The sequence below is a fragment of the Scyliorhinus canicula genome, chromosome 16 (assembly GCF_902713615.1).
Source record: "Scyliorhinus canicula chromosome 16, sScyCan1.1, whole genome shotgun sequence".
Classification (NCBI taxonomy): domain Eukaryota; kingdom Metazoa; phylum Chordata; class Chondrichthyes; order Carcharhiniformes; family Scyliorhinidae; genus Scyliorhinus; species Scyliorhinus canicula.
The window spans coordinates 9,702,884-9,728,721 of NC_052161.1; the positions used below are offsets into that span (position 1 = coordinate 9,702,884).

The window sequence follows — 25,838 nt, forward strand, 5'->3', positions numbered from 1 at the left end:
AAAAAATGCACAGCTTGAAAGAATAGTGGAAGCTGATATCGTTGTAACTTTCAAGAGGGAAGTGGATGTACCCTTGAACAGGATAAATAAATGCAGGACTGTGGGGAAAGAGCAAGGGTGTGGGACTAAATTGGATAACTCTTTCAAGGACACATGGGAAGGATGGTGTTGGATGTAGAATTCTTTCAGCTTCCCTATAAACTGTGGGGCTAACCCCTTGATCTTGCCCTAGTTTCCAAAAGAGAACATGTTTACTGAACCAGACAGAACCTGTTGCGGTGGAATAAGCAAATGTTAATCTGGAACTTTTATTTGGTCACGTTTCTCCTTCAACACTCTATACAAATGTACATCATTAAAAAGACTCTGAGCAGTCAATCAGGTCCAACAATCAATACAAAACAAAAGGAAATGATTTGAATATCAATGAACTGAACATAAACACTCTCGGACTGTGATTGAACAGATAACGTAGGAATCAACCAGTCTGAAGACTCGACAGAGGTAGGGCAATAATTCGGAAACTTGAAACGCATGCCTTAAGTTGCAGTTAGCCAGGTCACTTGCATTACTTTGTCCTGCGCTGCAATTGGATGGATATTGATCAATTTGCAACATGCTCACAAATGAAATGAGGGACACTTTGAACCGACCGAAAATCAACTGGAAATATTTTGGGTGCCTGTGAATTCTGCTCCCTATTGGGTTGCTATGATGAAGCTGTTATGAAATATTACAAAGCCTTTGGCCACTTAACTGCTGGCGGGGGGGGGGGGGGGGGCAGGTGCTTAAATCTTGGTCCCATCGACCGAGAGGACAGGGATTATCTAGTTGACACGGAGGAATGACAAGACTCTGGCCAATAAATGCTGGCCTTTCCGTGACACTCCTATCACATGAATATTTTTTTAAATCAAAGAAAATGCATCGTTTGTCTATTAAATACGTTATTTGGTACAGCTTAGATGCAATATTAAAAACAATTTACGTTTTAAATAATTTCATTACCCTCGTTCTAGAGTATGCAGATGTAATGTTTATCCAACTAAAGCACACCTGTTTGACTTTACATTGAGTCTCAGATTCAAGAAGATGGGCAGCATTGCATGATGCTGGGATAGGTGTAGATGTGCGAGTTAGGCGGAGTAGGAACCTCAGACACGTGACTGGATTCACTTGTAGCTAAGCAGTATCCTAATATTTACATTGAATACACGGAGAAACATCAGACTTTGCCATTCATCTTTCTACCAAGTGCTATTGGCTGGAGGTTTGTTCTCAGCAGAAGAGATAGTCTTAGCTTCAGCAGAGGTTAAAAGAAGCAGCAAAGGCACATTAGGATGTCCCAAAGGCACAAAAGCTGTTTTGTGAATACAAGTCCCTTTCCTTCATTCAGTTTCAGAAAACGCTTTGTACCTTGAACATCCCAACTTTTTTAAAAAAGAGACAAACTTGTATTCGTCATTCGGTTAGGAGTAACTTTTCTTAAAGAAACGCCTAATTCCGGGAAGAAAAATGACCCACAATTCGGTGGCAACAGCAACCTGCAATGTGCAGTGTTATCTTGGACCACACACGCAGCAGGGGTCAAATCAAAACAATGGAGTACTAGATCTGCAAAGCTCTTGCCATTCCTTCACAGGAAGTTTCTAAGTAACAAGAGCTTCAGTGATGTGACATTTTAAGCCTGAAGTAGGGAAATCATTGAATGAAAAACAATGCAGAACCCTTCTGTCAGGCTGTGATAACCTATCTGCAAGACTGGTGCTTATGTGCGCCAGAATGATTTCCAAGAATGATATGGCAACAGTTTAAAGGAATGCAGGGCGCTAGAACTTTTTCAAATTTCGAGCAGCTGGCAATAATTCAAGCTGCGACGGTTTTGTGACACTTGGAATTGTACCAGGGCAGTGATGTCGCAAGTCCAAGTTCCTGCCCCCATCTTCTGCCGCCTCCTCCCCAACATGAGCTGCTCAGTGTCTCTCTTGTCCGTCGGCAGCGACGGGAGCTGGCAGCTGAAGGCTGGGCCTTTGATTTGCGTTCTGCTCCCAATCGCAGGGTCCTCAGAAACGGAGCCCGGATCAACAGCAAGTGTCAATTCCCTGAGACGAGAGCGCGTTACCACAATCCTAGCTCTGCATTATGCTGCGACTCAAGGCACTGTTTCAGCATTAATAATTGTCCCTGCCTTCTGAGGTTCCAGATTTCATTGTGTGAGGCCATTTCTTAATCAAAAATCCATCATGGTCAATAGCAGCATTGTATTGAGCGATCGAATAGGCCAGATTCTAATTGATTCAGAGGTTTCTACTGGTCATTTGGGGACCATCTTCCACAATTCTAAAATTTAGTCCCGTTTGTGAAAATTACAAATCGATGGCTTAATTTCTTACAGACGATGGAAAACCTCAGCCCATTTCCCCTCTTATATCCATGTTAAATGGCTTCCTCATTACCTCTTAGAAATGAGAACTCTGGCAGTGTGAGCTTGGCTCAGTCGGAAGCACCAATTACTGAGTCAGAAGGTTGTGGGTTCAAGCCTCAGCCCAGGTCTTTGGCTTACAGTGGAAGGGAATCCCAAAGGGTCGGTATTATCCTAAAGCAGGCTTGCCATCTCCACCTGGCATTACTGGAGGATAGTACAGGCAAGACCAGGAATAAAGCCGCATTGATTCATACAAATCATCAGAACCGCAAATGTACAACTTAACACCTCAAAATCATAGGCGTGCATGAAAATAAATATATATTATTGCATTTGCTACTAGCTCGGACTTCAGAAAGGGACAAGGCGGGTTAGAACAGGACCAAAAACATCAAAGTTACGCAATGCGAGGAGTAGACTCCAGATAAAACATAAATAACCGAGGTATCCAAAAAAAAACTGTGGTCCGCATGGGAATTTAACCTGGAAAATGAAGAGTTTGGCAGATTTTTATCCCCCAAAGGATCAGTGAGGATTCGAGCACTGTCTCCCCCGCCTCTCACTGTGTTGCAAGTCAAGGTCCCTCAATTGTCAATTCGCCCTCCTCCAACCACAGCAGCTCCTGCTGTGCCCTCCTGTGAATCCGGCGGAGCCGCAGGATGTACAAGACGATGGCCAACAGGACCACAAAGAAACAGGCAAAGAACAGGTAGTGGTTGTAGACGAAAGAGACCCGCAGCCAGCTGGAATGATTTGCTTTGCCGGATTCCCGCTGGAGATCCCTGTCATTGGGGAATGGTCGGGTGGGAGGGGAAGAAAAAACAAAGTTATTTTTTTTTCCCCGCGAAAGAATATTGTACGTTTTTCCTTTGCCCTGCAACATTCAGCACAACGAGAGAGAGAGAAGGGAAGACAAGCAAAGAGGATGAGCGGGAAGAGGGGGAACGACAGAGAAGGGGAGCTGGAAAAGAGGGCATCAGAGGATGGGCGAGGAAAAAAGAGAGAACAAGAGAAGGGACATGCAAGGTTAGAGATTAAAAGTGAATAGGTTCTCCATGCGGCAGGAGGTTTGCTCCGTCAGTTTGCTAATCAAAATTATTATCCCAAGGATACAGCGATGCATAATGGGCCAGATGTTGCCAGCAGCCATTCCTTATAAAGTTACAATTGCCCACAGACCTTTCACTAGGCTCTAGCATTGTAGGTTTCTACCTGACAACTGCCCATACAGCACAGTGGCCTCTTAACCGCAGCATCTCATTGGGCACCTGGGACCTTGGCCAACAAGGCAAGCAATTGTAACGCCTTAATGAATCAGACTGAAGAATCATTAATGAGCAGAGCAGAATGTGAACCAGTGAATGTCTGTTGGAATAGTGAATTCAATGTCAAATTAGTGTCAGAAAACAAAATAAAGAGAGGGAAAGAAAAATTGCATTAGAAACCGATATAAATATAAATCAAACAAAAAGGCTCTTCAAAATCTCCAATAATTATTAAAATTTAGGGGATTGAGACTCCATGCTTGCAAAATGTAACTTTCAGTGCCAGAGAGGTTGCTTGGCGTTAAAAGGGAACTTCCACTGAATGGACAAGTCCAACATTTGCTGGCGAGTTTAGTCTGCATCTAAGAGATTAAGTGCAGTAACTTCACTGTATTTCAATGGTGAATCTCATGCTGTTTTTTGAAAGTGCATGATACCTTGGGACACAAAGGTCCTGATTTACACAGTTAATAGCATATGCACGGTCACCGGAAGTTGCTGTTTGATTTTTATGTACAAAATAGTGAAAGTCACTCGCCCCCATGTTATTTTTACTGCAAACCCCAGCCCTTAACGGTACAGCATGCGCACAATAGCATTGCAATTCCCAAATTCAGGCTTCTCAAAGCCACGCTGAGTTTCACCCTTCATTATTTTGTTGATGCAATGAGGCCACATACCTAAGAGGTAGAAAACGAGTTTTATAAAGAATTGCTCCCAGCGTCCATTGTACTTCCTTGTCGTAGACGAGTTGGGCTGTCTTCAGGTTGGAATAGTTGGTTGGAAAGTTAAAACCACTGTGCAATACCTCATGCAACCATGCAGACTTAAAACACTGATATCTGGAAGGTTAGAGAAGGACAGACAATGAAATGCCATAATAAGCTGCACACCGCGCCCTCCCTCCCACCCCCCCCCCCCCCCCCCCCCCCCACCACCACCCTCCAAACAACATTTGCATTGATGCTGTGGCTTTAGTGGAGTAAAACATACCATGATTCAGTAAGAAGATATGTGGTTTTTTTTATCACAAAAGTGCTATCAAGCAGAGTTTGACACGCAAGGAAATATTGAGAACAGGTGAGTAAAGGCTTGATCAAAGAGATAGGGTTTAAGGAGTTTCCCAAGGAGGCGAGAGGGGTTTAGAAGGAATTCCAATGCCTCAAGAAACAACAGACAAATGGACTGTAATGCTCTCAACACTAGGTGTGACAAGCTGATCATTTTATTTGTCTAATTATCTCCACTGTCCCACTTGTAATTATTGAACTTCACAATCTATTGTACGGTCTGTTTAAGGAACAACAGTGACTACACTTCAAAGATGTGGCACGGAGGCACAGTGGTTAGGACTGCTGCCTCACAGATCCAGGGACCTGGGTTCAATTTTGGCCTTGGGTGACTTTGCGGAGTCTGCACGTTCTCCCCGTGTCTGCGTGGGTTTCCTCCGGGTGCTCCGGTTTCCTCCCACGATCCAAAGATGTATGGGTTGGGTGAATGCTAAATTGCCCGAAAGGTTAGGTGGGGTTGCGGGGGATAGGACGGGGGAGTAGTCCTGGGTGGGGTGCTCTTCCAAAGGGTCAGTGCAGACTCAATGGGCCAAAGGTCTCCTTCTGCACTGTGGGGATTCTACTGTGCTTCATTAGCTCTGCAGCGTTTGAAACATACTAAGGCTGTGGAGGGTGCAATGTAAGTGCAAATTCTTCCTTTAAAAAGAAGTTTGGTGTCTACGACGATTTGATTAATCTCAGCTCCCCTCCCTCTCTTTCTAACCTTGGTGGACCATAAGACATAGGAGCAGCAGTATGCCATTCAGCCCATTGAGTTTGCTCTGCCATTCAATGAGATCATGACTAATCATATGTGATAATCCTCAACTCCACTTCCCACCTTATCCCCATAACCCTTAATTCCCTTGCAGCTTAAATAATTGTCGGTTTCAGCCTTGAACACATTCGCCAACCAAAATACTACTGTTTTCTGCGGTAAAGAATTCCACGCGTTTGCTACCCTCCGAGAGAAGAAATTCCTCATCCCGGTCCTAAATGGGCATCTCCTTACTCTGAGATTATGCCCTCTCATCCGAGGGTGTGATTCAACCAAAGCACTGTCATTTTGGGTGAATTTGGCATTTCTTGTCACCTTTTTGGGTGAGGTCCACAGCAATCTTCAACCACACTTCGGAATTTTTAGGGCCTTGGATAGTTCTACCTGGTCAAGCTCACACTTAATTTTTTTTCAACACTGGGGAGTTGAACTCGTTGGTCTCCCACACCACCCCACTCCCCCCTAAGTGAGGTTACCCTGCTGTGAGGTTGCTGATGACCCCCTCCCTTTTCAGGCCTCCCCATCTCCCCTTTTGGATCCCCCTCTATCAGGACCCCCACCATTCACATGCCCAATCTTTATTAGGCCCTTTCATACCCGCCCTTCACCATCCCCACCCTCATCAGGGGCTGGTTTAGCTCACTCAGCTAAATCGCTGGCTTTTAAAGCAGACCAAGCAGGCCAGCAGCACGGTTCGATTCTCGTACCAGCCTCCCCAGACAGGCGACGGAATGTGGCGACTAGGGGCTTTTCACAGTAACTTCATTGAAGCCTACTCGTGACAATAAGCGATTTTCATTTTTTCATTTCATCAGGGGCATGGTGCAACTCAGACCCAGACCCTTGGCAGTGCCACCCTGGCAGTGGCCTTGCCAGCCTGGCTGTGCCATCCGGCAGCGCTAAGGTGCCATGCTGGCAATGCCAAGGTGCCAAGAGAAAGCTCTGCCCTGTCCACAATCACTCAGGGTCTCCAGAGGCCTGGGTGATCTCCCAGCCATTAGGCCTGTCCCACGCCGGATTCAGGTCTCGCTGGTGAGGTCGTTAATTCCTTGGAGAATACGGCGCAAACATATTCAAATGAGCCGTATAGGTCAGTTAAATACATTAATCTACATCTTGAGAGGTCCGGATGAATCTCACAAGACGTCTCAAGCGTCAAGAATCTTCCAAGATTCTCTTGCAAGATTTTTTTTTTTTTAAATGTAGAGTATCTAAATCATTTTTTCCCCCCCATTTAAGGGACAATTCCTTGTGGCCAACCCACCTACCCTGCACATCTTTTAGGGTTGTGGGGGATGAGAACCACGCAGACTCGGGAGAACGTGCAAGCTCCACACGGACAGTGACCCGGGGCCGGGATCGAACCCGGGCCCTCGACGCGTGAGGCAGCAGCGCTAACCACTTTCTCGCGAGATTCATCAACCTCGTTGCGCCACCAGGTCGGGCATGATGAGGTTGTTAAATCACGCCCCTAGGGTAAACAACCTCTCAGCATCGACCCTGTCAATACCCCCGAGAATCTTATGTGTCTCAATAAAGTCACCTGACATTCGTCCGAGCTCCAATGATACAGGCCCAACCTACTCAACCCTTCCTCATAAGGAAATTCCCCCATACCCGGGATCAAACTCGTGATTCTTCTCTGGAAAGCCTCCAATGCCAGTATATCTCTCCTTAGATAAGGGCGCTAAAAATGTGGGGCCTTGATCCATAATTTTTATTTTTTTTTTAAATTTGATACTCAAGATTCCTCTTGCAATTTGCTCCGTGCAAACTTCAAAATATTCCATTCAGTTAATAATTGTTATTTCCTGCCATCTATCTGATTGCATCAATTAGAACAGAACGCTCTAGCAAAGAAACAAATGCTGCAGCAATGTCGCTCTGCAAATGAGTCATCAAGTTTCATCTTAATCTCCTGTGTAGATGGTTACTGCACAAAAGCAGAGCATTCAGCCCATGTCGAGCCTTATCGCTTGTTAAATCACTTCAAGGCACTTCTACAACACAGGGCAGTGACTTGCAATCTTGGGAGATGTGGCAGCGATTCAGTGCCAGCAGCCATTAGATGACTCACCATTGCAGTGTATACTGATTGAGAGCGGAAGTTGGCTAGGACACTGGATGGAGTGCCTGGGGACCTTCTAAACTAATCAGGCAGACAAGACTTCAGTTTCAAGTCACATCAAAATAACAGCCCCCGCAACAGTGAGAGTTACAGCAGGCTGGCTGAGATCAGGGATTCGGTTTGGAGAATTTTGGACCCAAACCATCACCCTTCCATCAGTTTGGAGAGTTAGCTGTTAATTCACGGCTGATTTGGCTGAAAAAAATACAATGCGCTTCTCAAAAAAAACCAGCAAATTAATAAAATCGGTCCTCGAACCTCCCACAAAGAACCAGCTTATTTTACTGGTGCAGCATACGCAAGGCAGGGGCTATACAAACATTCAGGAGAACAAGTCCACAGTCTGAGGATAAAAGGAAGAAGCCAGGACCTTCCCAGGAGGCTAGTGCACGATTGAATGGTCACCTTGTCCAGAGCCTGTGAGAGCCTCTGTGTAGTTGCACTGTATGCAGCTAATGATGTTACATTACAGTCACCGCATGGTCAGGCCGTTCACTGTTATATTAGTATATATGTAATATATTTATTACTCTCTTAAAACAAACTGAGTTGTTAAACGATAGCCGTAATCTTCCAGTAATGATTTATTGAGCAACATAAACTAATCTCGAGTTCTTTTTACTAAACTGGTAAAATAAATAAACAACTGGAGAATATTAACAATTAAATAACTTGATGTAAAACTATGATAACTAATAACTTCTCTCTAGCTTTCTCACGTCTGTTCTCTCTGCAGTCCTGACACACACTCCTCTAAGAGCGGGAAAACATTTATATAGGTCCTGCTGTGAGGCCATCTAGTGTTCATTTGCCTGCATTTGCTTAACATAGTCTGATCAAGGGCAGCACGGTGGCACAGTGGTTAGCATTGCTGCCTACGGCGCTGAGGACCCGGGTTCGAATCCCGGCCCTGGGTCACTGTCCGTGTGGAGTTTGCACATTCTCCCCGTGTTTGAGTGGGTTTCACCCCCACAATCCAAAAATGTGCAAGCTAGGTGGATTGCTCATAGTTCATAGAATTTACAGTGCAGAAGGAGGCCATTCGGCCCATCGAGTCTGCACCGGCTCTTGGAAAGAGCACCCTACCCAAGCCCATACCTCCACCCTATCCCCATAACCCCGCAACCCAGTAACCCCACCTAACACTAAGGGCAATTTGGACCCTAAGGGCAATTTATCACGGCCAATCCACCACACTAAAATTGGCCCTTAATTGAAAAAAATAATTGGGTACTCTAAATTTATTTAAAAAAAACATAGTCTGATCATGTATTATTTAAATACAGAGATTACTACATTCATTATGCAATTCTCAAATAGCGGGCCCAAGTTAAACTGATGACTACACTTTGTTACAGATTGTTCTCTTGACCTTAGCTGCAAAGGAGCCCTGCACATGCATTCTGGAACAGCAGGAGAGAAGTTCTTCTCCTACAACCTTTTCCATTAAGAGAGAGCATGGACGGGAGTTAGATTGTTAGCCTGATTCCTGTACCTAAGTGCAGGGGGATTGTTTATCTGCCCTTTGTGTCTATGTGAAAGTATCTGTATAATTGTAGCCTCATGCTTAAACAGAAACAAGAGACCGCTCTAAATCGTCTCTCCTTGATAGCATAAATGTAGTTGCCTCCATTCAAGATCAGCTAGTTAATGATGGCATTGATCCCAGAACTGACATTCAGGAAAGATTGAACAGGCTGGGGCTCATAACTCTGGGGGGGGGGGGGGGGAAATGGGGAACAGATTGATAGAAATCTTCAAGATTATGAAAGGGAGGGCAGCACGGTGGCACAGTGGTTAGCATTGCTGCCTACGGCGCTGAGGACCCGGGTTCGAATCCTGGCCCTGGGTCACTGTCCGTGAGGAGTTTGCACGTTCTCCCCGTGTCTGCGTGGGTTTCACCCCCACAACCCAAAGATGTGCAGGATAGGTAGATTGGCCATTCTAAATTGCCCCTTAATTGGAAAAAATAATTGGGTACTCTAAATTTATAAAAAAAAACAAAAAAAAAAAAAAGATTATGAAAGGATTTGATTGTGTAGAAGCAGAGATGATACTTTCATTTGTAGGTGAGAACAGAGCTAGGAACAAAAATATATGGCGATTACTAACAAATCCACTAAATAATTCATGAGAAGTGTCCTTATCGAGAAAGCGGTTTGGAATGTGGAAGTTGCTAACACAGGGCTATGGGTTGAGGAAAACAGGGTAGATGCATTTAAGGGGAAGCTAGATAAGCCGACGAGGAAGAAAGGAATAGATTGATAGGTTGTAGTTCAATGAAGAAGAGTTAGAGCAGGTTCTAGATGGGCTGAATGGCTTGTTTCTCTATTGTAAGTACTTTGTGATACAAAACCATTGAAGTTGGACACCAGGTGGCACAGTGGTTAGCACTGCTGCCTCACTGTATTGAGGATACAGGTTCGAACCCAGACCGGGTCACTGTCATTGTGGAGTTTGAACGTTCTTCCCGTGTCTGTGTGGGCCTCACCCCCACAATCCAAACATGTGCAGGGTAGGTGGATTGGCCATGCTAAATTGCCCCTCAATTGGAAAATGAAATGAATTTGGTACTCTGAATTTATATTTTTTTAAAGTTGGATACCAGCCATGGGATATGGTCTCACACAGCTTAGCGTAGGTTACACATGCCATTGCTCTGCTTGAAGAAATTACAATTTTTATTTTCTTTTTTGAACAAGCATGTAGGACTGTGCAGAACCAGGTGTAACCTTAAAATGAGAGCCATGCCGTTCCGAGGGTTTTATCAGGAGGCACTTCCTCACACAAGGGGTACTGGAAATATGGAACGACCTAAAAGGTAGTTGAAGCTGGGAGTCAATTGAAAATGTCAAAATGGAAACTGCTAGGGGGTGCGATTCCATCCCCCCCCCTCCCCCCCCGCAGCGCCCGACACACCTCCCGCTATTCCCAAAGAATGGCAGAGGAATCCCTAAATTCCAATTCACCCAGGCCCGCGGTACCCGACATGATCTGACCGGGCAGGAGTTTAAAGACTTATCTAAACACGCTCAGCCATTCGAAGCTGGAGTCTCCCGGCTCCCGGGAATCGCAGCTCCCACCAGCGCAAAGAGAGGCCGGAGGGAATCACCACTGCTTTTCAAAATTGGAAACCAGTCGTGATAAACACGCCAGGGGCTCGGAGGCCATTGGAGCCCCCCCCCCCCCCCCCCCCTCCCAGGTTGTCAGTGACAGGGCAGGGCAGTGCCAGGCACCCTGAGAGTGGATGGGCCGGAGGTCTGTCGAACGGACATCTGCACTGGTCATTGCTTTGGTGATGAGGGCCTCCTTTTGGTCTCGGGATTGGACAATGACAAAAATCGATCATGTGGCAGCGCTTTGATCGCTGATGTCTCCAGGAAGTCTTGAACTTGTCGTTTTGGCGGAACAGTGTGTTAGTGATGACAAGCTGGTGTTTCGTGTATTTGGTGAGCAGGAGAACCCCGTTCGTTGCAATTTCCAACTACTTCCTTTCCGATGGTTCCTTTCCAGAGTTGGGAATCCTTTCCAACCCAGGTATTGAAGTCCCCAAGGAGGATGACATTATCTTCCTTAGGAATGTTGGAGAGTATGGCATCCAGTAGAAGCCTTCTTTAGACTCATCATTGACATCATGGGTTGCGGCGTAGGCACACACGACCGTTGCCTGCTGGTTCTCGGCAAGTTGTAGACGGAGGGTCCCTTAGGTCCAAGATAATGCCCCCCCCCCCCCCCCCCCCCTTACTGAACCCACCCCCTGCCCTCACCACTGAGACCTCGGACCCTAGACTTACACCTGAGCTCCTTGGAGTGACGGGACTTCCTGTAGTTCCAGCCCTGACCACCGCTCCTGGCTGGCGTTGCTGGGACTGGAGTCGCTGGTCAAACTGATTGGCTGGCAGGTCTCTTAAGGTGCGACTTCCTCTCGAGATAAGGGCAGAAGTGTCGCCTTAAAACAACTAACACAGCTCCCAGCATTAAATTGCTTCAGGCAGCACCATCCTCCCTCCCATCAAAACTGTTTAGATGGGGGGAGGAGGGGCAGGGGAGCCATGTAAAATGCAGCACAGTTTACTCTCTACTTTCTCTCAAAATGTTCCATCGTTTTGAAAATCTCAATTAAATCCTCCCTTAATCACTTTCAGAAAGAAAATAATCTGTTTTAACTCTGCTTTCACATTTTAATGATCCTAATGACTGGTACAATAGCAGTGAATCTTCATGGTACCTTTCCTGTGACTTCAATGCTCCAATTATTGTCTATCCAATAACATGTACAAGTTCAATATCATTTGCCTTTTTTTCAATGTCTGATGGCTTCTTAATGTAAAACCCAGACTCTCATTTACCTTATGATCTTTTCCACTTGTTTTTATAGTTCAGTTAATCAGAAGCTCTGGATGTAATCTCATAGTTAGAATATATATAATATTTCACAGTTCCTATCCCTGTAAACAATTATTTCACTTCTGTTTTGTTGTGGGCCAGGGTTTAAAAACTCCAAAGTACATTATGGAGTTCACCTGACCTATAATTTTGTTGAATTTGTTGGATACAGTAATCTATGTATAACACTTAATGAATTCCCCTTAACTGTTCCAAATCAAAAACTAAATCCCATAAACCAAAAACCCTTTTCAAGGGTGTGGCTCAGCACTCTGCATTCTCACTTGAATAAGACTGGCTTTCCTGGAGATTCTGACCCCGTCTCATCAGCAGGTTTAAACCATTCTGGAAAGCAAACTATATATTTTAAATTACCAAAACAGCAGGTAGCTATAATCAATGTGTTTTTTTTAACTGAAACAAATATTTAAAATGAAATTAGGGAGAGACAGGCCAAAACACTTCTTTATCCTGTCTGAGTTTACAGCAGTCAAAACTGAAAGTGAAATTAAAAACAGCTCACAGAGCCACAGCCCAGCTCCACCCACACAATGACATCACTGAAACATGTGATAAGGCAAAAACCTCTCTTAAAGGTACACTCCCATGACTCTCTGCATTATCCTTTCTTGACAAATACATGAATAGGATGGGAATAGAGGGATACGGACCTAGGAAGTGTAGAAGATTTTAGTTTAGACGGGCAGCATGGTCGGCACAGGCTTGGAGGGCCGAAGGGCGTGTTCCTGTGCTGTACTTTTCTTTGTTCTGCATCTGCAGCCTTTCTGAGCATTCTGCTAATGACGCCATATCCTTTGAAATCCCCCTCACAATTTACCATATCCTCTAAACTGGCATCATTGGCAACGCCAGGTATAATTCCTCCATGTAATTATGCTAAAATCATCAGTTTAAATTGAAAACAAAGATACAGCGCAAACTCTCGGGGCATGACAAATACCATTCTCAAAAACACCCACTCCCCTACCCCCCCCCCCCCCCCCCCCCCCCCCCCCCGAATGTGTGCTCTCTGTTCCTTAACCATCTGACTACATTCCCCTTCATGGTTTACAACACTGGGCTAAATTGCTGGCTTTTAAAGCAGACCAAAGCAGGACAGCAGCACGGTTCAATTCCCGTACCAGCCTCCCTGAACAGGCGCCGGAATGTGGCGACGAGGGACTTCTCAGTAACTTAATTGAAGCCTACTCGTGACAAGAAGTGATTTTCATTTCATTTCAATTTTAATTTCATACCACGTCTTCATTTTTGCATCAAATCTCTTATGGGTCACTTCATCACAAACATCCGGAGTTGCTACATGTACAACATCTATCGCATTCCCACCAATTTGTTCAAAAAAATCAATCATTAGTCAAGTACAGGTTATCCTTTACAAATCCGTGCTGACTGCTCCTGATCAGCCATAGCTCTGTAAGTGGTAACTAATTGCATGCTGTCTTATGGCTCCTAAAGGGTCAGTTGGGTCAGACCTACAGTGTTGTCTCCTACTTGAACGGAGGTGCTGTAAGAGACAATACAGGGCAGTTGGTCTGGACCAATTGTCGATGAGACTTTTAGTCATCCCAAATTTCCCTTGAGAAATTTGAGCACCAAATATACATTTGGGATGATATGAGGTTGTGTGTAGCCTCCCTTAGCATTGTGCGATGCATCCCATCTCGATTTGGTAACCAGATCTAACACTGCCTCCTTCCCATGTGGGTTCAAAGCTTGAATTCACTTGTATTCCTTTTCGTCCTTGAAAGTTTACTTGGGCAGAGATTTATGTGGTTCTGCTCAACCTTCTGCGCCATTAAGATAAGTCTTTGGCACTTACTTCAATCTGTGAAGGTCAGCGTGGGATGAAAACAGATTGAGATCAAACCGCTCTTTTAACGTTATCCATTTGGTAGCACAGTAATCCTTAAAAAAAAACACAGTTGGGCGAAATAAAATTAATTTTAAAGGCTTTTGGTTACCACAAAAACTTGCCATCAGGTTTGCATAGATGATAATGCACGACTATACATTCAATATGGTATTTTTGATATGTTTGCAGGTGCAATGGCAATTTCTAATTGTTGCTTTACTATTCCCTGCTGTTCTCAAATGTCAAATTTGGAACTGCCTTTTGGTGCCAGCCTCATATTTACCGCCTTTTGTTTTCAACCTGACGCTGTATCTCTGATCGACTGACATACTAACAACTGTGCACACTGTCCCCTTCCTATCACCACAGGTTAGTCTATGTGGAAAGATGCTCGGGGTGGAGGACAAGCAATTTGAGAAGACTCTATCCTGAAGCAGGTGTTGAGGGTTTTCTGCAGTTGCCATCAATGTCCTTGATTATCGTGTGAGTTTGGCTGAAGCTTGGTAATTTCTCCCTCTGTCTTTGTAAACTCTCCCGAGATAGACTGCAGTTCGGCCACGTGTGGGAGATACTTCAGAAATTACTGGTTAAAAAAAAAAATCAGGGGAAAATCGTCTGACCAAATTAATAAGATACTTTTAAAGAAGTCATCTTTTCTTTCACACCTTCTCGTTAGCGAGTGATCGCTGAAGAAGAAGATTACTAATGCTATGTTTGAGACAATGAAGATTCCATTCCGAAACCAACTAAGAGCAGAAAAAACTTTTAACCTCGAGTTGCTGCAGTGATCTGTAATGCAAATGCGAGTATATGCGAGTTGGATAAAGTTGAAAGACTGTGCCGTTTTAGCAGACTAGACAATCACTGTTAAGAAGTGAACAACAAGGTAAATAGCGCAGAAAACTGCAACATTAGTCAGAGAAAGTTATATTCAAACGGCTTTAGTCCAAGCACTTCTCATGTACTCTGTCCAGTTCAAGTCACCAATATAGACACTTAAGACTCGTGGATAACTCAGTAAAGGCCTCTAACCATCAGAGGAAATGGGGCTTCTTAGATTGAGAAAAAGGTGACTGAGAAGTCATCCTGGAGAGGTATGCAAGATGGTAAACTCCCAATTCACTGGTAAAACTCTGGATGTCTCCCAAATTGCTGGCCAACATTCCTCCCCCAGCCAACCACAACAAAGACAGATGGTCTGGGTCTGGTCATTCATCCCTTTACTGCCTGTGTAATCATATTCTGCATCAGAAACTGTTCCATCGGCTGTAAAACACTTTGGGATAGCCTGGGAACTGTTTCAATAATATGTCCGTTAAAGGGCATAGCGAAAGGCAGGCCTGGAACATTGCCTCAAGCTAAACTACGACAAGAGCAATAAAAGATGACAACTATTTAAATTCATGAAATGAAAATTTAGTGTTCCGATATCATCGAAACGGTAACGGATTTCAAGGAGGCAGCGAAGCAACAATAACCATTGAATCAGTGAATACCATAATGGCAGGGAGAGAGAGACCAGGGGCAGGAAGAAAAATACATGGCAGCACCTTTCTGGATAGATGAATGAAAATGTCTCAAATAACCTCTCCTATCTATGAAGTGTTACCCACTTCTGTTCAAGAGGAATGTGGAACTCTACACAAGGAGCAGTTGAGGTGAAAAGCATTGGTGCATTAAAGGGGATAAGCACATAAGGGAGAAAAGAATAGTAGGTTATGCTGAGAAGATTAGATGACCGGGGGCGGAGGGGGGGGGGGGGGGGGGGGGATAAGATTAGATGACCCCGGGGGGGGGGGTGATAGAAGACCCATTTAGACCCAATGACCTTCTTTCCAACAAAGGGCAGAAGTGGAATTTTCACGGATTATTGCATAATGTCCAGCACCATTTATGATTCCTCAGAGACTGAAGCAGTCCAGTCCAAATGCATCAAGACCTGGCCAACATTCAGGCTTGGGCCGCTGAGTGACAAGTAATATCCACACCACACAATAGCCAGGCAATGACCAATTCCATCAGGAAGGAAACTAACCACTGTCTCTTGACATTCAATGGCATTACCATCGCTGAATCGGCCACTATTAACATGCTGGGGGTTACCATTGACCAGGAACTTAACTGGACTAGCCGCAATGTGGCTACAACAGCAGGTCAGAGGCTGTGAATTATGCAATGAGTAACTCACCTCTTAAAGCCCGTCCTTGACTGGCACCCCATCCACTACCTTAGGCACTCCCTGCACCGTTGACGCACAGGTACCAGCAGTGTGCATCGTAGACAAGATACACAGCTGCAACTCATCAAGGCTCCTTCGACAACACTTCCCAAACTGGCAACCACTGCCATCGAGAAGGACAAGGACAGGGGATGCATGTGAACGCCATTACCTGCATGTTTCCCTCCAAGTCACACTCCATCCTCACACTTGGAACAATACAACCGTTCCCTCACTGTCACTGGGTCAAAGTCTTGGAACTCCCTCCCTAACAGCACTGTGGGTGTACCTACACCTCATGGACAGCGTCGGTTCAAGAAGGCAGCTCACCACCACCTTTCTCAAGGGCAATTAAGGATTGGCAATAAATGCTGGCCGAGCCAGTGATGCTCACATCCCGTAAAATAATTTAAAACAATAGCCTCTCGGAGCTGTACATGCGATATGTATGTTAGATTTTATAAAATAATTTTTAGACAATGTAAGAGAAGCACTGGATTTCCATACCTGGGCTGCTTTTTTGTACTTAACACCATCATATTGACCTCCCATGCGCAGCACATCTTCAGTACAGTAATAAAACTCAGAGAATCCATAGAATTCACTGTTATAGAAGTCAATGGGTGACTGATAAACTTCATTGAGGGATGTGTTGGCCTCCTTCCCCTTGTTCAAGAATGGTTTGATTTGCTTGCAACACTCGTCAAAGTTCCCGCTTCCTTTCAAGAACAGCGTCTGTTCACCCTTCTGAATAGCGTCAGTTGTTTCAACAGACAAGCAAGGGTCGAGGTAGGGGCTCTCTTTACTCGCACCCCTATGGTGGCCAAGTAATCTGCAAAATAAAGTGTCCATTTTATATTCCAAATATAAATCCAGTGAGTTAAACAGACTTTCCTTCCCCTGTCATTTGTTCCATTTAAATTGTATCTCAAAAATATCACCCATCTAAATTTCAGTGTTGTATTTATACACTGTTTTGTTTCTAACTTGATTTTTGAAATCAATTTATATGTACTTAGCTTGTCCTGATGACATGTGGGTAACCATTAATACATACAAGCCGTCAAAACTTTAATGATGACTGGTATGTGTAAAAGTTGCTTCCTTAAGAGTACCAGTGAAAAATGACTATCGGAAATATGTGGGAAAGCACGGGGAAAAGAAGGGTGGGGCAGATAGAATACATATAATGAATGGTGCTGAATTGGGAGGGGTGGGAAGTGCTCTCTGTGGTTTAGTTCATGTGAACAATATTCCTTGGGAACCACGTCTGAAATAATGTTTTGCTCTGTGAGCGTGGTTCTTTCTATACCAGAGCCGGGATCGAACCTGGGACCTTGGCGCCGTGAGGCAGCAGTGCTATCCACTGCGCCACCGTGTTACCCCTCAATGGAGTTTTTCACCAGTTTCTATGAAATCTGGCCATTTCCCACCCCGCCCCCCCCAATTTTCTGCGCTTCGTGCAGCTTCAAGGCTGTCCTCTGCTGCACCCGCCATTATGTGTGAGCATGAACAGTGACCACTTCACTGCAACGGGTGGAGTGAATATATTGCTGACGGTGCACACACGGAATCAATCTCTTGAATACTTGTCCTCCTCCCCATGTCACCAAAACAAAACCCTCCAAAATAATCCCCTCTCCTTCCATACAAAAGAAAAATGAGTCAAAAGAAACAAATAAATCCCCCTTTTACATTTTTGGATGAACTGTGTTCTCAGAGGGGCAGCATGGTGGTTAGCACTCTGCCTCACGGCGCCGAGGTCCCACATTCGATCCCGGCTCTGGGTCACTGTCCGTGTGGAGTTTGCACATTCCCCCCCGTGTCTGTGTGGGTTTCGCCCCCACAACCCGAAGATGTGCAGGCCAGGTGGATTGGCCACGCTAAATTGACCCTTAATTGGAAAAAATGAATTGGGTACTCTAAATTTATAAATAAATTTTTTTTTAAGAACTGTTCCCAGAGGTGAAATCCGTCAGTGCTTGGAATGGAGAAATGTTTCAATTCTTCCATCTTGCATCACCCAATGGTCATTTGCGTGCATTTAAAACAAGAAATGCTGGATAGGAATCAGGAGCAGGAACTCGATGGGACTCCTGCTTCCTAATTTGGGGCACTGAAGCCATTGATATCCTACCAATCATATCCCAGTTGATGTCAAATAGCCCAAGCCCTCGCCATCTGCATGTTGAGCCACTGCCATATTCAGTATGCTTGCTGTCCAATTTTGGGTTTCTGACAGTAAACCGCCGCCCTATGGTATGCAACATACCTATTTGCAGTAGTGGTGTTATTAGCAATGATATCTTCGTAACGTTGCCGTGCGTAATTCCCACCAAATCCCAGGAAGGTAGTTACATAGACCCTGTACATGTGCTCAGTATGATGCAAGTCACAGCCGAGGTTGAATTCAGCCAATAAACCTTTAGCAGCTTCTTCCTGCAATGATAAACCTACAGCTTAGTCAGGGTGGCATTTGAACAAAAAGTTAAATGAATACATTGTGGAAGATGCAAACAGAAACAATCTCTTCAGTACTTGTCCTCCTCCTTAGGCTATCGAAACAAGACCCTCAGAAATAATCCCCTATCCTTCCTTAGAAAAAAAGTCAAAGTGAAAATCCAATTTTTGTGTTTTTATGTTTTTTTGGATGAACCGCATTCCGAGAGATGAAATCCGTCAGTGCTGGAACGGAACGATTTTTCAATCCTTCATCTAACGTCAGCAGTCAGTCAGTCCCCAAGCTGAAGCTCAGAGCAAAGGTGGCGCCATGTTCTGATTGGATTACTACTCGTTTTAAAAGGGTCTCAAAGCTGAAATTCTTCTTTTTAAAAAAAAGTTCAGTTCCTAAAACATTAGAAAATCTACCCATAAATTTTATCAACACGTCCGCTATGAATTCCTGTGTTTACATTTATACGGTGTTTACATTTATACTGAAAAGTCCCTATGTAAACTTGTTATGCTGTAATGTTACCCTCCTGCCAAAGGTGGCATTGTGGTGCCTCATTTTTGCATCCTCCAATCAGCTCTATTCCTAGTCCGCACTCTTACCAGTTCCACTGGTTGCTTCCTGAACTGCTGAACATTTTGCCATTTAATTATAATATCACAACAGAGACCGCACTTCATCAGACAGAATGGCACTTTGGGAACTCCTGAAGTCATGAAAAGCACCAAATAAACAAAATTAAAGCATTACAGAAGAACAAGGACAGAATGTCTGACTTTAACATGAGGCTCGAATTAAATCTCCATGCCCTAGGACATCTTTCAGCCCTGCTTCATCTGGAGATTGCACAACCAGTGAGTAATGCCACAGGAATTTGACCAGTTTAATATACAGTGTCAGCTGTGTGACCATGTAACCTACATTAGCAATGTTTCCCTCCCCCATTGTTCCCTCGTCAGTTTGTGTTTAATACATTCGGCCAACACTCAAGTCTGACCCTGGACAGAACCTTGAATTGGAATACTGTTATCTACAGACAGACGGTTCAAAACAACACAGAAGGACCATTAGCTCCAACAGCTCAAGCAGTAGTTCTTATCACATCTGGCAAGAGCCGTTACAAACAACATCCCTTTCGCCCAACAGGCTGCAAATTTTGTTCTGCTGTAACTTGCCAACAACAAATATGTACACTGCAGTCCTTGTAATTAAAGGAAAACTTTTTCTTAAATAAATTTGGAGTACCCAATTCTTTTTTCCTCCCAGTTAAGGGGCAACTTAGCGTGGCCAATCCATCAAGTCTGCACATCTTTGGGTTGTGAAGGCGAGGCCCACACAAACACGGGGAGAACGTGCAAACTCCACACGAACTGTGACCCAGGGCCGGGATCGAACCTGGGTCCTCGGCATCGTGAGGCAGTAGTGTTAACCACTGCGCCACACGTATTAGAGGCAAACTTAGCCCAAAGTGGCTGATTCTTCGTCAAGCCAGTTACAAGGGCGAGGAATGGAGGTGTTGGCAAGGGACCCAACTTGTGGCATGATTGTAGACACCAGTTTCAATCTTCCCTCAGATTTAGATGGGAGGAAATTTCTGCTGGTTTGTTACTGAATTCCAGATAAACAGTCTGACAATTGAGGGACAGCGTGGATTGCGAACGGGGCAAGGATGGGATAGAGCGGCAAGGATGGGATAGAGCGGCAAGGATGGGATAGAGCTGCAAGGATGGGATAGAGCGGCAAGGATGGGATAGAGCGGCAAGGATGGGATAGAGCTGCAAGGATGGGATAGAGCTGCAAGTTGTCAGCACACACCGTTTTAATTCAGATGATGTTGCCAAGTGGCAGCAGGTGGATAGGAAATAGGAAGGAGCCAAGGAGAGAACCTTCGGGGGGGCACCAACAGTAGTGGTGCAGGAGCAGAAAGAGGAGCCATTGCAGGGGATACTCTGACCATGGTGAGGTAACTATAAAGAAATGAAGCAGTCTAGGTTAGGATTGTTCTCGCTGGGGTTCAGAAGAATGAGGGGGGTTCTCATAGAGACTTATAAAATTCTAACAGGACTAGACAGGGCAGATGCAGGAAAAATGTTCCCAATGACGATTGTGTCCAGAACCAGGGGTCGCAGTCTGAGGATTCAGGGTCAACCATTTTGGACAGAGATAAGGAGACATTTCTTCATCCAAAGAGTGGTGTGCCTGTGGAATTCATTACCACAGGAAGTAGTATGCTAAAACATTGAATATATTCAAGAGGCGGCTGGATATAGCACTTGGGGAGAATAGGATCATAGGCTATGGGGAGAAAGCAGGATTAGACTATTGAGTTGGATGATCAGCCTTGATCCCGATAAATGGCGGAGCAGGACAGAGATAGATAGGTTTTTTAATAAATAAGGGGATCAGGAGTTATGGGGAGATGGCAGGGGAATGGGGCTGAGAATAATATCAGCCATTATTGAATGGTGGAGCAGACTTGATGGGCCGAGTGGCCTAATTCTGCTCCTATTTCTTATGGCCGTATGGTGTGGCGCAAATCCTATTTGCTCCTCATCAACCCAAGCCTGGATGTTGTCTAAGTCTGCAGAATATGGGCATAGATTATTCAGTATCTCAGGAGTTGCTGAACATTGCGAAATCATCAGTGAACATCTCCACTTCTGGCCTTATGTTGGAAGGAAGGTCATTGATGAAGCATTCTCATCGAGAAGATTGTTGGGCCTAGGACACTACCCTGAGGAACTCCTGCAATTATGTCCCGGGACTGAGATGAGTGACCTCCAATCACCACAACCATCTGCCTTTGTGCCGGGTATGACTCCAACCAGCGGAGAGTTTCCCCCCTGATTCCCATTGACTCCAGTTGAGCTAGGGCTCCTTGATACCACAGTCGGTCAAATGCTGTCTCGACGTTAAGAGCAGTCACTCTCACCTCACCTCTGCAGTTCAGCTCTTCTGTCCATGTGTGAACCAAGGTTGTAATGCAGCCAGGAACTGAGTGACCCTGGCGGAACCCAAACTTAGCATCAACTGAGGAGAGTGGTGGGTGAGGAATGGGAGGGAGAGGGGCACGGGGAGGCGGAGGGGGAGGAGGAGAAGGATAAGGAACGACCCGAGGACAGGGGTGGGTTAGGAAAAGGATAGGGGTGGGTGAGGAAATGGAGGCATGGGTGAGTAGGAAGAGGAGAGGTGCGGGTGAGGAATAGGTAGAGGCAAGGGTGTGGAGAAAGCTGTGCAAGGAGAGGGGGTGAGAAGAGGATAAATTTGGGTGAGGAAGAAAAGGAGTGGTGGGTGAGGAGGTAGAGGAGCGGAGAGGGTAAAAAACAGGAGGTGGAGAGGGGTGGGTGATTGTAACCATCCCAAATGATGTTAATACTGGACAAGACAGATCCCAGAGTGAAACTTGACTTGATAGATCCTAACTTTTGTTTTAGAAAACATGGGGGAAAGTTGCTGAGCAAATTCACAGGAGTCTGATGAACTTTTAACACAAAGAATAAAATATTTATCAAACAAAAAAATATTAACTACATTACATCAGAAAAAAGGTTGGAAAGATCTCAATACACGCACAAGATTATTCAATTTCCCAATATTCCTTGACCCAGAAATATCTTTACAGGCACACAAACCAGTGAAGATTTGGGGAGGCAATAGCATAGTGGTATTGCCACTAGGCACGTAATCCAGAGAGCCAGGGTAATTCTCTGGGAGCCTGGGATTAAACCCAACCAAGGCAGGTGGTGAAATCGGATTTCATTTTTAAAATCTGCAATTAACAGTTTAATGGTGGCCATGAAGCCATTGCCGTTTGTCGTAAAGCCCATGTGGTTCACAAATTTTCCTTTAGGGAAGGAATTCTGCCAGCCTTACTTGGTCTGGCCGACATTGTGACTCCAGCTTCCTATCAAGCCACACAGTTCAAGGAACGGACAATAAATGCTGGTCCTGCCAGCGATGCCCACATCCCATCAATTAATTTTGAAACAAAGTTACCACTAGCTTGACAAAGGCTTGGAACTGGAACACATGCAAACAATTTTCTTCCTCTAAATTCTTGGTTATTCACGCGATGCGTCACCCAATTCGTATCACTCCCCAAGACACCCCGGAATAACTGTACTTAAAACTCTCAGTTTCAGCAGCAACAGTGCAAAACTGATCACATTACCGAGTCCTATACCTGACTATTCAGTTACCCACTGCCCCACTGGTCTTGTACTTTTCTCAGACAGCAGAACAATCCCCATCTTCACTCTCTGACGCACGTTGATCTCTAACCTGCTTTCTCTGGTGTTTCGGTGTCACTTGACTACTGTTGTTAGACGACAGGCCCCAGTTTTTTCTACTTGGTGTTTTCTTCCCTCCAAATAACAGAAACGTTGGCCCCTTTTTAACCCATCTCTGTAACTTCAGAGGTTGCAAAAACCTCATTAAAAATACATCCATATATAAACAATCCCAGAAGGCTGATGTTTCAGCCACAGGTCCAGCAGATATCTATGCACCAGCTCATACCAAACCTTTCAGAAAATGAAACCTGAGTTAACACACACACACACACATACATATGTATGTATACACATATACATTTATTTATTTATATGTTCAACTTAAAAATTATACATTAATCCAAACAGTGAGGAATGGCAGGAAGAGGAGGTGGGTGAGAAACAGAATAATAATAATCCTTATTATTGTCACAAGTAGGCTTACATTAACATTGCAATTAAGTTATTGCAAAAAGCCCCTAGTCGCCACATTCCGGCGCCTGTTCGGGTACACCGAGGGAGAATTCAGAATGTCCAATTCACCTAACAGCACGTCTTTTGAAGCTTGTGGGAGGACACCGGAGCACCCGGAGGAAACCCACCCAGACTCCACACAGTGACCCAAGCGGGAATCGAACCCGAGACCCTGGTGCCATCAAGCAGCAGTGCTAACCACTGTGCTACCATGCCACCCGGTGGGTGAGAAGATAGATGAGAAGGAAGAGATGGAGAGGATAGGGTGAGGAACGGGAGGAGGAGAGGGGCTGTCAAGGAACAGGAAGAGAACAGGAAATACTTGACCCTATCTCGCACCTGACATCAATATATGATGTGGATGCATTGCTTTGTTTTCCTCCCCATATTTCAGGAAAGCTGGTGTGAACTGCTGCGATCTGCACTTAGCTCATGTCACTCCTCGTGGTTAGAATAATGTACTCCCCGAGGACTAGGGTTAGGAACAGGGATTGGCTGGTTGCTAAATATTTCTGCAATGAATCAAGAGAAGCCTGCATTGTTTCCTTTCTCCCTTTGTTGGTGATCACCATGGCAGGCCAAGAAGGAGGAGGTGAACCGCACTGCTTAAACCAAGCGGTAGGTCTGTTGGTGAGAGTCCATCACAACAGCAGCAGTTGACAATTCGGTATTACATTGGCGCAGAACATTTGAATTACAGATTTGGATCCTAATGAGCCCATGGCCAGGAAGGGCAGTAAGCTGGCAGCTATCTGGTTGCCAGTGAGTTCTATGGCCCATGGCCAGGAAGGACGGTAAACTGGCAGCTTAAGCGGGATTCTATCTGGTTGCCAGTGAGTTCTATTCGACAGATAGGGATGATTTTCTTTAAAAACTCTCTGACATAGATTAGAGTGCTTTATACAGAACACAGTTGCTTGCTAAGGTATTGTTTCCCCGATGCAATTCTTTTGTAATCAACTTGTTCTCTCATGGAATCTGGGCGCGGCCGCCCATCCCTAGATGCCCGTGAGAAGGTCATGGCGAGCTGCCTTCTTGCTTTCAAGAGCAGTTACATTCACTATAAACCACGTCCCCACATCTGATTATGGTTATTTGAATGCTAAAATTCCCCAAAGTGCAGTCGGTAGGTACTGCAAAACAAGAGGCTGCTAATGAACCTTGTAATGATAACTTTTGCTCATATTAGCATTGTTTAAGGTAATAAAACATCCCAATAGAGTTTCCAAAGCGTGATAAGACAACATTTGACACTGAGACACACAAGGAGATATTAAGACAGGTGACAAAACTGAAGTTTGCACCCGTTGGACGTGTGCACCTGACGGGTCCGGAAGCTGACCGGAAATGTGCTTCCGGCTGTAATCGACCCCGGAACGCAATTTCACACTGATTCCCAGGCCTGATCGCTGGCATGAGCAACCTGGCCTCCAGGTACCTCGGCAAAGCCAGCCTGGAAGCACCCCTACCAGTCTGGCAGTGCCTGAGTGGGAGTGCCAGGGTACCCCCTGCCCAGAGTAGGACCGCGCGGGGGCCTCCCATGGCCTCAGAGACCGCCCCCTCCCCCGTTTGTGTGGACCAGTGCTAAACAGCTCCATGGCGAGATTTCCCAGGCTCAGTCACTCGTTCCTGGGCCTCGGAGGCCAACACATTTACGTGAGCTTAATTGTTCACTTAAATATTTAAATCTGGATCACGCCAGGCGAGAGCGAGATCCAGGTCGCGCTGTCTCCCAAGATCTTGTTAGATCTCGTCGTGAGGTGTTCTAAGCAGTGCAAGCTTAATGGACTTGTCGCGTCACCGAGACGGGTGGGACGTGGCCGTTTGATTGCAGCCAATGTCTAGGCAGCACATCCAAAGTCACAGTCCCAGGACACAGTCTCTAATTTTATTTCAGCCCTGACATTTAATTCTGTCCTGGATTGAGGTTGCAGCTAAAACCTAAAGACTGTGAACCTAAAACCAATCAGCCTGCCCTCCAGCCAACCATAGAAGCAGGCGGGCCACGTAAAATTCCTTTCAATTGGCCCATTAGTGGGCTAAATTGCCTGCTTGATTGTCGGTGGACGGGCTTCGACTTTCGTGAGCGCCCGCCACCTGAAATATCGCGCGATTACATTGAGACATGCACCTGATGACTTCTCGCATGATTTCATGCACTTCCATGTCAGGCACGCATCTATCTGCCCTAGCAACGTAGAATTCGAGCCTTGATCATTAAGGCAAGATTTAAGGACCATTTTCAGTGAGGTCTGTTAGAGAGGTTTCGGGAGAGAATTCCAGAGCGTGGGGCCTGGACAACTAGGTGGAGTGGCAAGAAAATTGAAGATTCGTACAACGACTGAGTTACAGGAGCATAGGATTTCCAGAAGGTTTCAGAGCTGGAGCAGGTGACAGAAAAGGGAAGGGGAAGGGCAACGGAGGGGTTTGAACAAGGAAGAGATAAAAGCAAAATACCAGGGATGCTGGAAATCCGAAATAAAATCAGAAAATGCTGGAGGTACTCAGCAGGTCTGGCA

The 25,838-nt window shown here is 45.2% G+C and overlaps 1 protein-coding gene across 1 annotated transcript in view; it reads right to left on the reverse strand.

Annotated features, from left to right (window-relative positions):
* Positions 1-276: 276 nt before the first annotated feature.
* The window catches only part of LOC119979345 (ectonucleoside triphosphate diphosphohydrolase 4-like), an 84,300-nt gene continuing 58,738 nt past the window's right edge, over positions 277-25,838 (reverse strand). The window contains exons 9-13 of the mRNA XM_038821444.1: positions 18,395-18,561; positions 16,630-16,954; positions 13,872-13,957; positions 4,371-4,532; positions 277-3,207 (exon numbers count right to left, since the gene is read on the reverse strand). Of these exons, the coding sequence (XP_038677372.1) occupies positions 3,000-3,207; positions 4,371-4,532; positions 13,872-13,957; positions 16,630-16,954; positions 18,395-18,561 (948 nt within the window). The 3' untranslated portion in view covers positions 277-2,999. The remainder of the gene's footprint in view (positions 3,208-4,370; positions 4,533-13,871; positions 13,958-16,629; positions 16,955-18,394; positions 18,562-25,838) is intronic.